Genomic DNA, 13,336 nt, shown 5'->3' with positions numbered 1-13,336 from the left:
CCACAGGTTCTGGGAGGACCTTTCTTGTTTAACAGCTTTTGATGGCTCCACGCATTCCTGGGCTTGTGGCTGCCTCGATCTGATCTCTGCCTCACCCGAATAATGCAGGCTCATCACTAAATACTGATCTCATCACTGAAAAATATTGCTTTTAAATTTACTTCAGACAGAAAGGAAGAAAGAAAGAAAGGTAGAAACATCAACGATGAGAGAGAATCATTGATCGGCTGCCTCTGGCACGCCTCCCACTGGGGATTGAGCCCATAACCCCGCCATGTGTCCTGGCTAGGAATCCAGCCATGACCTCCTGATGGATAGATTGATGCCCAACCATTGAGCCACACCAGCCGGGCTCATTTTTTTCTTTTCTTTTCTTTCTTTTTAATTGAGAGAGAGAAACATAAATTTGATTTATCCACTCATTAGTTGATTCTTGGATGTGCCCTGACCAGGGGTCGAACCCATAACCTTGGCATATGGGGACAATGGTCTAATCAACTGAGCTACCCAGCCAGGGCCTGGATATGCTCATCTTTAGGTCTTTAAATTGATGACATCTGCAAAGACCGTCTTGCCAAATTAGGCAACACATATGTTGCAGGATTCAGGTGTGGAATTCTTTTTTTTTTTTTTTAATATATTTTATTGATTTTTTACAGAGAGAAAAGGAGAGGGATAGAGAGTTAGAAACATCGATGAGAGAGAATCATTGATCAGCTGCCTCCTGCACACACCCTACTGGGGATGTGCCCGCAACCAAGGTACATGCCTTTGACCAGAATCGAACCTGGGACCTTTCAGTCCGCAAGCAGACACTCTACCTGTTATAGAGATCCCAAACAATCAAACAATGCAGGAGAGTTTGGAGATTCACTTTATTCCCCGCGGTGGGCTTAGAGAAAAATGATTTCAAATTCTAAGCAAGGCTACAAGCAGAACTTCCCTTTTTATGCCCTCTCTGCACTTAGTGGTTATCTTGCTGCTGGCCTTGAAAACAACACAGTTCTATCCAGTTTAAAGATGCACCTGGCATGGCATTGAGAGTATGGGCATATGTAGTCTCTGGCCTACAAGCTAAGTTTATCTTCCTCATTATTCAAGCAGGCTAAAGCAGGCTGGAAAGCAAAGTTTTTTTTTGTTTTTTTGGTTTTTTTTTAGAATAAGAGGCCATCTAAGAAAAACAGCAGAAAAATCCAAACAGCAGTTTTTACAAAAGAGGGGTTTTCCTTCTCATACCCACTGAGCCAAACCGGTTTCGGGGGGGGGGGGGGCGGTGGAATTCTTTCTCCTGCACTCCAGTGATGGATCTCCCGCCTCCTGCAGTGAGGACCCTGTGGGTGGCATGCAGGGCCCACCTGGATGGAGAACCCAGGAAAATATCCCCATTTCAAAACCCTTAACCTCATCCCACCTGCAAAGTCCTTTTGCCGTGTCAAGTAAGTCACCAGTTTGGGGGTTGCAAGGTGGACATATGTGGGGACCATTACTTAATGCACCACATCCACTTTGTTTTGGCTTTCGGTCTTTCTCCTGGCGATTTGCAGGTGGTCTTCACAGCATCTGTGAGCCGCCCCTTTGTCTGAGATGGGGATACTGCCTGGCAAGCTGCTCCCTGGAGGCTCGGGAGTGAAGACTGGCATGGGGGTGTGGGCTGCGCTTCCCTGAGAATGCCTAGTGGGCTCAGCGCGTTCTCAGCTGTTGGTGGACGTTAGAATCCCCGTGTGTAACTTGTCCTTAAAGCTCCTTTGTGGTGTTTTCTGTCCGTTTTAATGAACCAGATCTCGTCAGCTCCTCCTTTCTGGCTCTTCCTCTTCCTCCCTTGTTTGGGAAGAGCTTCTTCACCCCGTTACAAGCGCCTCCACCCCAAGAGTGCAGCGCGATTATGATCCCCATTTTGCAGAGGAGGGGACTGAGGCTCAGAGGATGAATCTCTTCCATTTCTTGCGTTCCAGGCACTGTGTGAAGGATTTTTTTAAAAAAATGTAATAACAAAATGATTTTATTTGTGACACAGCCCAGTTCCCACCACTGCAATCCAGCACAGGAGTCGGAAAGAGGTACAGTCCGAGCTAGAGCTCCATGCCTCCCGAGGCAGCAAGAGACTCAAGCCCAGAGCCAGACTGAACTGGCACCACAGGCAAGCCCAGCAGGAAGTCAGACCCAGGCCTCAGCAGGATGAATCCTCCCCCCAGGCCCTTTAAGATTGCTAAATGCAGCCTCTCCCCCTGGTGCTCCCAACCAGGCCAATTCCTAGCCTGAGAGACAACAGAGAGCTTTCTCCGCGGAGTAATGAAAGGGGTTTAAGGGTTACATAAGCAAGACAATAACCTGTGAAAGCTGTTGTGCCACAGAGAGTTACAATGACTCTCCTGTTAGAAGCTAAGGAGCAGTGATAGCTCTACCCTTTCTCTTCACCACGGTGGGAGGTTTTGAAAGATCTTGCCTCAGATAGCTAGCTCCCTGTTCGTTTCCCAACAGGTGGGAGCCAGCCAGGTGGAGTTTTAAACCACAGTGGCTCTGACTAGTTGGTAGTCGACCTGGCTTGGTCTCAGAAAAGTCCAGGTTCTGCTGAATCCGGTGTGGCTCAGTGGATAGACTGTCTGCCTGCGGACTCAGGGGTTCCAGATTCGATTCTGGTCAAGGGCATGTGTCTTGGTTGCAGGCACATCCCCAGTGGGGGGTATACAGGAGGCAGCTGATCTATGTTTCTCTCTCATCGATGTTTCTGGCTCTCTATCTCTCTCCCTTCCTCTCTGTGGAAAATCAATAAAATATAAAAGAAAAAAGAAAGAAAGAAAGAGAGAAAGAGAGAGAGAGGAAGGAAGGAAGGAAGGAAGGAAGGAAGGAAGGAAGGAAGGAAGGAAGGAAGGGGGAGAGAGAGAAAAGTCCAGGTTCTGCATAGGGCAGGGGCCTGTGAGAGGCCTTACCACGTTGGCCAAGGGCCTCACCAGCCTCACCATGGACCCCAATTGTGAGGTTCTCCCTGGGGTGCCCATGTGCTGGTGCAACTCCAGCCTGTACCGTATGAGATGCCCAAGGACCCTCATGCTGCTTGCCAGGGGCTTTGGCACAAGCATGTCAAACTCAAAGGCTAACACAGGCCAAATAAACAAGATTTATGTGGCCCCCAAAATAAAAGCACTTTGTTATTAATAATTATGTATAATTAATAATTATGTATTAATTATTATGTTATTAATAATTATGTTGTAAACATTAAGTTACCAAAAATTTTTAAATATATATTTTATTGATTTTCTACAGAGAGGAAGGGAGAGGGATAGACAGAGACTGGGATGGCAGGACACACACAGGCTTTATTGGAGGGAAGAGTACCCCTGCTGGCTGCTTCCACAGAGAGGGGCGGAAGAGAGTGAGGGCCAGGGTACAAGCACCTTTAAGGATAGGGGGACAGCCGAGACCGGTTTGGCTCAATGGATAGAGCGTCGGCTTGGGGACTGAAGGGTCCCGGGTTCGATTCCAGTCAAGGGCATGTACCTTGGTTGCGGGCATATCCCCAGTAGGGGGTGTGCAAGAGGCAGCTGATCGATGACTCTCATTGATGTTTCTAACTCTCTATCTCTCTCCCTTCCTCTCTGTACAAAATCAATAAAAATATATATATATATTTTAAAAAAAGGATAGGGGGATAGGGGACAGGGCTTAGGGCACTCAGCACACGCTGATTGGTGATTAGGGACCTTGGGATTTAGGAATCGGGGCTTAGGGTGTTTGGCAGGTGCTGATTGGGGATTCAGAGCTCAGGAATGTCTGGCTGAAGCAACTGGAGGAAGGGAGGATCTATCAATATTTACATTATGATTCATAACAGTAGCGAAATTACAGTTATGAAGTAGCAACAAAAATAATTTTATGGTTGGGGGTCACCACAGCATGAGGAACTGTATTAGAGGGTTGCGGCATTAGAAAGGTTGAGAACCACTGGGCTACAAGGACTCACGGGATTTAGAAAAGCTGATATACAGATGGTTACGGTTTATACAGGGAAAGGATGCAGATTAAAATCCACAAATGGGCAAGGCCTCTGGAGCGAGTCCAGGAGAGCCTGGGTGCAGCAGGTCCAGCATGTGGGAAGGGCAGAGATGAGTGAGAAGGGATTGTGCAAAAGAAAACATTTAACTTCCCAGCCCCAGAGCTTAGAGTGTACAGAACTCAAGTTGGTGTTCGGCCAGTGTGGCTCAGTGGCTGAGCGTTGACCCAGGAACCAAGAGGTCACTGGTGGGGTTCCCATGGTGACCAGATCACCCAAGGCCCGAGCCACAGAGAGGGTTATGGCCGCAGGCCCTGCAGGACTGACAGCTGAAGGCACTGAACACACTGGGGGTAGAGAAGTCAGTACAGAAAGGAATTCCATTCCAGCCAGTGCTGTGTTTTCCACTCACTGTTCCCTGCACATTTGAAGGCACAGCAGGCTGGCTATGAAAAACTCATGAAAAACGCAAAATGGAATGAAAAATTCTCCCGTAACCCCAGCACCGAGAGATGGTCATTCTTACCTGTTAGCTGTTTCCTGTCCTAAGTGTTTGTGTACAGAGTAAAAGCTACAGGTGTTGGTAGATGTACCCATATGTACAAAGCCGAATCACCTGGGAAGTGTTCTGCATCCGTGTTTTTTATTTTATTTATTTTTTTATATTTTATTGATTTTTTAGAGGAAGGGAGAGGGACAGAGAGTTAGAAACATCAATGAGAGAGAACCATCGACCAGCTAGCTGCCTCCTGCACAACCCCTACTGGGATGTGCCCGCAACCATGGTACATGCCCTTGACCGGAATAGAACCTGGGACCCTTCAGTCCACAGACCGCCGTTCTATCCATTGAGCCAAACCGGTTTCGGCTGCATCCGTCTTTTATTTTATTTTATTTTATTTTTTTATTTTATTTTATTTTTTTTTATTTTAAAATATATTTTATTGATTTTTTTACAGAGAGGAAGGAAGAGGAAGGAAGAGTCAGAAACATCGATGAGAGAGAAACATCGACCAGCTGCCTCCTGCACACCCCCCAAACAATGTATATGCCCTTGACCAGAATCGAACCTGGGACCCTTCATTCCTCAGACCAACGCTCTATCCACTGAGCCAAACCGGTTTCGGCTGCATCAGTCTTTTAAATTTAAAGGATCAATAAGGGGTCTAGGAGGAGAGGGCTCACCCCGCCCACTGGGGCTGTTCCTTAAGCAAAGACCCGGCTGCCCCAGGAAGTGGCGGGAGTGGCGGGGGCCGAGCGGGAAGGGGGAGGTTAGCTGGGAGGGGGATTTGTGCAGGACCTGGAGGGGCGGGCTAGGAGACCCCTGAGAGACCTGGGGAGCTGTGGGAGGTCTGTCTGTCTGTTCGCGTGGTTAGCTGCGCTTACAGAAGAGAGTTCAGTGCAGGGTGGCGGTGTGGGCCGGTGCAGGAGGATGGAGAACCCAGGGAGGGCCAGGCCCCTGGGACTGGACACAGCAGGGCTGACCCCACCCTCAGACCCCAGGGCCCAGGAGCTGGTTTCAGGTGCGCTCTCCTCCTCCCCTCCGCCCCCTTCCTCCTCCCGGGAGGGCGGGGTCAGCGATGGCATTGCCCCGCTCAGCCTCAGCCTCGGAGCACAGACAGGCGGGCAGAGGGAGAGTGGGGCTGGGCAGAGAGAGTCTCCCCAGCTTTCCACGGGAGCTGAAAGCAGAACCCCAACACTAACCGCTCAGCTAAGCACTCCGGGCGGCAGCCGAACCTTGAAGCCCAGCCTCCGCCCAGGACCTCCTAGTTTCCGAGATAAAGTCTTGGGCCGGATTGGGGATGGGGGTGGGGGGTGGCCACCCTCAAAGTGTCCGGTCGGTTCCAAGGTTCCTGCCCCCGGTGCCCCTGCGCGGCGGACCTGCGTCTCCTCCCGCACCGCACTCGCCCGAGGGGTTCTCTTGGGACCGTGGGTTCTGCTCCGAAAGGAGAAAGGAGATGCGCCCGCTCCTTTAAAACTGAATCAGCAAGAGGGGTACCAGGAAGGGAGGGACCCGGCCCTGGGTGGGTCTGTCTGGGGCCAGCGGTGTGTGGGTGCTTGACTCCTTGTGGGAAAAATGTACCATATGAGTCCAAGGTGGTGTTTTTAAAATATATATTTTATTGATTTTTTTACAGAGCGGAAGGGAGAGGGAGGGAGAGATAGAAACATCAATGATGAGAGAGAATCATGGATCGGCTGCCTCCTGACGCCCCACACTGGGGATAGAGCCCACAACCCAGGCGTGTGCCCTCCTGGCTCATAGGTCCGCGCACAACCACTGAGCCACACTGCAGGGCAGGAAAAGGGGGCCTGGAGACAGGTTCAGGGGTTAGCCTGGGTGCACCTGCCCCTGGCCACTGCTCCCCTCCTTGCAAATCTCCTGATGTCCCTTAGAATTTAGATAAATGCCTGTGGGGAAGAAGAGGGGAGGGGGGAGATGCACGTTACTAGCACATCTTACTGAGCTCCTTCCGAGTCTACAGAGAAGAGAGAACCAGACATCCAAGTCACCACCAGCCCAGGGCGCTGACCCTGTGAGCGCCTTGGTGGGACCTGTGAGGGGGCAGCAGGTGCCACTGCTGCATGGGGACCCTCGTGTGACCCTCACCGGGTCATGACTTCCAACCTGGAGGTGAGCCTCTTTCCTTCCCAAAACACAGGGATTTGTTTTTGTTGTTGGAGTAATGGGGAGAGGCGCTAAGAGTGCCAAATGGAGGACTGATTCATACTTGGAGATGAGTAACTGTAGGAGCTGTGGAAGCTTCCAAAGAGCCCAGCCTCCCGCTTTGGGTGAGAATGGGCCCAGGGAGGGCAGGACTCTGTCCAAGGTCACACAGCAGGAAGTTAGGACACAGCTAAGTTCATGGCACAGACCCCCTGTCCCGTAGCAGACGGGCCCCTCACGGAGGACTGAGCATCCAGGAAGGAGGGAGGAGGGAGGGAAGGAAAGGCAGGAGGGAGGAGGGAAAGAGGGTGAGAAGGAAGGGTCCCTGAGGCTCAGGAGCACAGGAGGAGCAGAGGGGGAAGCGGCCAGGCCCTACCTGGGGCCCGCTGGGTGTATGTCCTACAGTCTTCAGCCTCTGACTTGCTGCAGTCCTTGGGGATGACGAATATCCCTGAGGTCTGGCAGCACCTCTGTGTGGGGCGGTGGAAGGGGTACACGTCTCTGCAGCAGCTCCACTTGGAGTTCTTGGGGTCCAGGGCCACGCTGCCACAGAGTCGCCACATCTCCTTTCTCACCACCAGCACGTTGCCTGGGGCCAGACAGCTCAGCATAAGGCCTGGCCTCCTCCTGTGCCTTATTTCTCCTGCTTCCATGCATCTCCCACCAGCACCTAGTTCCCACGTCCAGTCGGCCTCTGTCCACCCACGGGTGGGGTCTGCACTGAGCTCTCACACCCCCAGTGGGTCTCCGACCTGACCTTGTGAGCTGGGCTGCCGCCCGCCCACCCTGGGCCCACAGCCAGCCGTCCTTCGGAGTGATGCTCCGCCTCACTCAGGCTGGGGAGATGCCCCGTCTCCCCAGGAGACTGGCCAGGTGGCTGAGTGGATGCTGGGCCTGGGGAATGGAGGGAGAGCGGATGGGCAGGGCAGGGCAGGCATGAGGACCGCATCTTTAAAAAAAAAAAAAGCAAAGCTCTGTTGGAGTGACTAGTGGATAGAGCATCGGCCTGTGGACTGAAGGATCCTGGGTTCAATCCCAGTCAAGGGCACAGGCCCGGGCTGCAGGCTTGATCCTTAGTCGAGGGCGTGCAGGAGGCAGTGGATCATGATTCTTTCTCATCATGGATGTTTCTCTCCCTCTCCCTTCTTCTTTGAAATCAATAAAAATAAAGTAAATAATAAAAAAAAAGATGCGTCTTTCAACCCCCATTTATCTATTTATTTTACTTTATTTTAGAGAGAGATGGGTAAGAGAGAGAAACGTCCATGTGAGAGAGAAACATTGATGGCCACCTTCTGCAGGTCAGCCTCTTTGGGCAGAGAAAGCCGGGTTGGTGGGGAGAGGGGGGAGATGGTGGGGGGATAGTAGGGGTGGGGGAGTGGAGCTTCAAAGGCTCAGAGACACTGGTCTCTGCGCCTCCGTTCTTGCCTCACACTTTCGGGTGCTGAATCACCTCTTCTCACTCCCACATTCCTTCCGTTGCTCATCCCTCACTGCACTTCCCTGGTCCTTGTGCTCCTGCCAGGGCTGAAACTATGGCACCTCATGTTGGAAGTTTGCTTAGAAAAGTAGGAGACAGAGGACTCCTCGGCCAAGTCCGGGTCCCAGCCCCACCCTTCCTTCACCTGCCCGTGGCCTTGGGAAATGAACTTCAGCTCGCTGAGCCCCACTTTGTCATTTCTAAAAGGTCTCTTCTGCTTCAGGGGTCACACAGACCGAGGGTGACAGTGGGGCTGAATGGAGGGAGTTTTAAGAGAAGAGCTCACCGCTGGGCCTGTGGCGGAAGAAGGCCCTTGACTTTGGCCCTTGACTCAGCGGTCACTCCCCTTCTCCCGAGTCCCCATTTCTGCTCCCTGCACCCTGCCCTGCACCCACACTCAGCACAAGGAGAGGGCATGGGGATGGGGTGCTCACAGGGGCTGGCCCCCCAGGACCCCGGTGGGAGGTGGGTCCGAGGTCCTTGTGAGGCTGGCATTTCCACTGAGCAGGACACAAGGCACCGGGAGGGCCCACACCCATGCTCACCTGGGGCGGTTTGGGATCCTCCATGCACCAGTGGGAACAGCAGGAAGAAGAGAACTGCAGGGGAGAGAGGTTGAGGGTTGGTGTCCCAGTGGAGGAGTGGGTGGTGGAAGCCCTTACCTTGGTACCTTGGGTGGTGGGAGGCCCGCACCTGAGAAGATAAGGAGTCCGGACTCCCTCCCGCTGGGCCCTGGCCTGCATCTGGCTGCCCCTGGGCCATACATGTTACGGACCCACAGCATCTGGGGGAAACTGGTTTTTATATCCTATGTTAATGAGTTGGGTTGGGCTTAGTCATCAGAAACACATGGCAATGCATTAGCAACTCTTGGGGAGGTGGGGCTCTGGATTTGATCAGTCACCTGGTGAATGATTTCATCCCTGGGCTCCTAAGTCTCAAACTGAGTCACTCCCTGATTGCCAAGGTCCAGAATACACATTGGGTTGTGTTTTGTTTCACTTTACATGAGCAGGTGGGAGAAATTTATTTAACTCAAATGCTTTATTTATTTATTTATTTTTCTTAACTCAAATACTTTAAATGAGGGCACTGAAAATGTGGGGTGAAGCATAGGAGCTGAAAAAGTAGGGAGAGGGAGCAGAGATGATAAAAAACAAATGCCCTTTTAATATGAGTCGTTTTTTTTTATCCTCACCTGAGGATATGTTTATTGATTTTTTATTTTTGAAATATATTTTATTATCTTCCTCCCCCCGCCCCCCCCCAAGTGTCTTTGTCCATTGGTTGTGCTTATGTGCATGCATACAAGACCTTTGGTTGATCTCTTTTCCCCCCTCTCAACACTCCCCAGCCTTCCCACTGCAATTTGACAGTCTGACTTCCCTGTAAATGTTGGAGATTAAACCCTTATCGGTGATGTCATTGGCAAATATGTCCTCCCATGTAGTGGGCTTTCTTGTTGTTTTGTTGATGCTTTCTTTTGCTATGCAACAGCTTTTTATTTTTGTAGTCCCATTTGTTTATTTTCTGTTTAGTTTCCATTGCCCTAGGAGCGGTATCAGTGAAGAAATTACTTCAGCATATGTCTGAGATTTTGCTGCCTATAGATTCCTCTAGTATTTTTATGGTTCCCATCTTATGTTTAAGTCCTTTATCGATTTTGAATTTTTTAAAGTTTATTTATTGATTAAAGTATTACATAAGTTTTTTTAATTTCTTTAATTTTTTAAAAATATTTTATACCTTTTCACCACTGTTTTTTTTTAAAAAAATATATTTTATTGATTTCTTACAGAGAGGAAGGGAGAGAGATAGAGAGTTAGAAACATCGATGAGAGAGTCATCGATCAGCTGCCTCTTGCACACCCCCTACTGGGGATATGCCTGCAACCAAGGTACATGCCCTTGACCGGAATCGAACCAGGGACCCTTCAGTCCCCAAGCCAACGCTCTATCCATTGAGCCAAACCGGTTTCGGCTTAATTTCTTTATTGATTAAAGTATTTCATATGTGTCCTCATCCCTCCATTAACCCTCCCAACCTCCCCCCCCACACACACCCTAACCCCCACCACCTGCACACTCATGTCCTCACCCCCTGGTGTTCATGTCCATTGGTTAGGCTTATATTCATACATGTAAGTCCTGATAGATGAAATAGAGAAGGGCCGGAGACCGGGATGGCAGGACACAGGCTTTATTGGAGGGAAGAGTACCCATGCCGGCTGCTTCCACAGAGAGGGGCGGAAGAGAGCGAGGGCCAGGGTACAAGCACATTTAAGGATAGGGGACAGGGCTTAGGGCACTCAGCACATGCTGATTGGCGATTAGCCAAGTTCCAGAATACACATTGGGATGTGTTTTGTTTCACTTCACATGAGCAGGATTCCTAGGGACTTAGGAATCAGGGGGCTTAGGGCATTTGGCAGGTGCTGATTGGTGGTTCAGTGCTCAGGAATGTCTGACCACAGGTGGGGTTATGTCTGTCCATTAACTGGAGGAAGGGAGGATCTACCATTCCAGGCTTCTGGTAATATTTTTTAAAAATTGAGAGTCCAGGCAAGGTCAGTGTGTGAAGGTCAGTCCTCCATAGCTACTTCCAGCTGAGAGGGGGTGTCGTCTTTAGGGGCGTCTACCCGGGGTCTCAAAGATTCTGGTGTTCGGTTCTGAATTCAGTGCCGGATAGATCTCTCTCACCTTCTGGTTGGCGAACACCTGCATTCTGTACTGCAAAAGACTAGTGAAACAACGCATGAGACATGGGCCAGAGAGTAAGATTAAGAGTAGAGACACCGGTGGGCCTAATAGTGGGAGGAGCCATGGAGTAAGTGAGCGAAAAACAGGTAGTTTTTCCGTGCTGGACGAAGGGTGCAGCAGCATGATTTCCCGAAGAGACTGGTCGGTGAAGTCTTGAGAGCGGTCCTGTTGAGTCACTTGGGCGATAAAAGCTGGTCCTGAGGCTGCCACAGCATCACTTGTCTGGTTTTGCTGCTTTTCTGGAATAGCAACCTGGAGGGTAAGATTCTTGGGGAGGTAAAAAGGTGGGGCTCCTTGGTGTAGCCCAGAATCCAGTCAAGACCATGGGCAGAAGGTCCAGCTAGGAACTGCGAATTTCTAGAGAGAGAGAGTTTAGTTAGATGGTCTTTAAGGAAGCTGTTGCTCCTCTGCATCTTACCCGGTGAATGTGGGTGGTAGGGTATGTGCAGTTTCCAGGAGATGCCAGAGATTATGTGTGTTATCAAGATCTCAACAAAACCAGCAGTTTCCTTGCAGGTAGGGAAGGCCTCTGCCCACCCTGACAGGGTGTCTACCATGGTGAGCAGATATTGGGTCTCCTTGTGGGGAGGCATATGGGTGAAGTCTGCCTGCCAGTCCTGCCCTGTGAGGTGTCCCTTCATTTGATGGGTAGGAAAGTTGGGGTGCGTTCCTCCCTGGGGTGAGGCAGCTGCACACGTGGAGCAGGAGGAGCAGGTACTCGTGACTGCCTCTCGCAGTGTGGGCGAGGTGAAGAGGAATGAAGGCCATCTCCAGGGTCCATTTGAGTGTTACAATCGCGTAGGTTTTCCGACATTCCTGGGAGTCTAGACACAAGCTTCCATCCACAAACAGAGTTAAGTCAGGATTATCAGAAGAAGATCTGAGAGTCCCGCCTGAGGTTGAGTGAGGGCCTCTGACAACCTCGGAGCAAGAATGTTTTGCTGCAGTTTGGAGGCAGCAGGGAGGAGAGTGGCTGGGGTCAGGGCTGGGGACTGGGTCAGGGAGATGTCAGGACTCTGGAGGAACAGGAGATGGAGTTCCTGCATGCGAGAGGGGACAAGGAGAGATCAGGATCGGGGTGACAGAAGATCCTGTGGTCTATGATGGAGAACACCTGTAAGGGTAGCTGGAGGCAGATCTTCTGGGCCTCCTTGATGAGAACAGCTTCAGCCAGAGCCCAGAGGCAGGGCTGCAGTCCTCAAACTGTGGGATCAAGCTGCCAGGACAGGTAGGCTATGGGGGGAAGGCTGGCCCCAGGGGCTGGGTGAGGACCCCCATGGAGAGAGAGACAGACACCAGAGGGGTGTCCCAGAGTTGGAGAAAGCTTGGCGAACGAGGGAGGGTGAGGAGACCTGGTATAAGGGCTCCGGCAGGAGAGAAACACTTGGGACCCAATGATGAATTCCTACCCGTGGAGGCCAGCTGTGTGCCTCTGAGACGAGTAGTGCTGGGTTCTAACAAGCATTGTTGGAGGTCCCTGGGCGAGGCCTGGCCGAACAGATGACTGTCTCTGAACCCCTGGGGCAGGATTGTCCAGGTGAGCGGGTCCTTTAAAAATTCTTGTCAACAGTTCACTTTAGAACTTCTTTCTTTCTGCTTCCATTATTGCATGCTATTGAAAATATTTAGAAAAGGCAGGTTCAGGACCATCATGATAGATGAAATAGAGAAGACCGGAGACCAGGATGGCAGGACACAGGCTTTATTGGAGGGAAGAGTCCCCTTGCTGGCTGCTTCCACAGAGAGGGGCGGAAGAGAGGGAGGGCCAGGGTACAAGCACCTTTAAGGATAGGGGCGGTGCCGGGACCGGTTTGGCTCAATGGATAGAGCGTCGGCTTGGGGACTGAAGGGTCCTGGGTTCGATTCCGGTCAAGGGCATGTGCCTTGGTTGCGGGCATATCCCCGGTGGGGGGTGTGCAAGAGGCAGCTGATCGATGACTCTCTCATCAATGTTTCTAGCTCTCTATCTCTCTCCCTTCCTCTCTGTACAAAATCAATAAAATTAAAAAAAAAAAAAAAGATAGGGGCTGGGCTTATGTCACTCAGCACACGCTGATTGGTGATTAGGGACCTAGGGACTTAGGAATGGGGCCGGGGCTTAGGGTATTTGGGAGGTGCTGATTGGTGGTTCAGTGCTCAGGAATGTCTGGCCACAGGTGGGGTTTACGTCTGTCATCAACTGGAGGAAGGGAGGACCTATTAAGTCCTTTGGTTGATCTCTCCTCCTTTCACCCACCCTCCCCTAGCTCCTCTCTGAGATCTGGCAGTCTGATCGACGCTTCTCTGCCTCTGGATCTGTCCCTGTTCGTCAATTTATATTGTTCATTATATTCCACAAATGAGTGAGATCATGTGAATTTATCTTTCTCTGACTGCCTTATATCATTTAGCATAACGCTCTCCAGTTCCATCCATGATGTTGCAAAGGGTACACACT

At 51.0% G+C, this 13,336-nt stretch overlaps 2 protein-coding genes and 1 long non-coding RNA gene across 3 annotated transcripts in view; 2 read left to right on the top strand and 1 right to left on the bottom strand.

Moving 5' to 3' along the window:
* LOC311633529 overlaps positions 1–13,336 on the top strand; it is a 211,137-nt gene that overhangs the window by 124,251 nt on the left and 73,550 nt on the right. The window lies entirely within an intron of this gene.
* OPA3 (outer mitochondrial membrane lipid metabolism regulator OPA3) overlaps positions 1–13,336 on the top strand; it is a 115,909-nt gene that overhangs the window by 35,512 nt on the left and 67,061 nt on the right. The gene's annotated exons all lie outside the window — the stretch shown is intronic.
* Positions 6,141–8,906, bottom strand: LOC311633514 (uncharacterized protein). The gene is made up of 4 exons (XM_084906279.1): positions 8,833–8,906; positions 8,685–8,738; positions 7,036–7,248; positions 6,141–6,403 (listed from the first exon to the last, which is right to left on the bottom strand). The coding sequence occupies exons 1-4, from the start codon at positions 8,903–8,905 to the stop codon at positions 6,324–6,326; spliced, it is 420 nt and encodes a 139-aa protein (XP_084762405.1). The 5' UTR covers position 8,906; the 3' UTR covers positions 6,141–6,323.

Source organism: Pipistrellus hanaki, assembly GCF_964339955.1.
Source record: "Pipistrellus hanaki genome assembly, chromosome: 15".
NCBI lineage: Eukaryota > Metazoa > Chordata > Mammalia > Chiroptera > Vespertilionidae > Pipistrellus > Pipistrellus hanaki.
Note: the sequence above shows the minus strand (reverse complement) of the source record. Positions and strands in the feature narration are given on the sequence as shown.

What these genes read in the sequence shown, in the direction of transcription:
- LOC311633514 (XM_084906279.1), bottom strand. Translation starts at nt 8,905, where the DNA reads ATGTATGGCCCAGGGGCAGCCAGATGCAGGCCAGGGCCCAGCGGGAGG. An exon ending in AGGATCCCAAACCGCCCCAG is followed by an intron (nt 7,249 to 8,684) that starts GTGAGCATGGGT and finishes GTCTGGCCCCAG; the next exon opens with GCAACGTGCTGGTGGTGAGA. An exon ending in ATACACCCAGCGGGCCCCAG is followed by an intron (nt 6,404 to 7,035) that starts GTAGGGCCTGGC and finishes TCTTCCCCACAG; the next exon opens with GCATTTATCTAAATTCTAAG.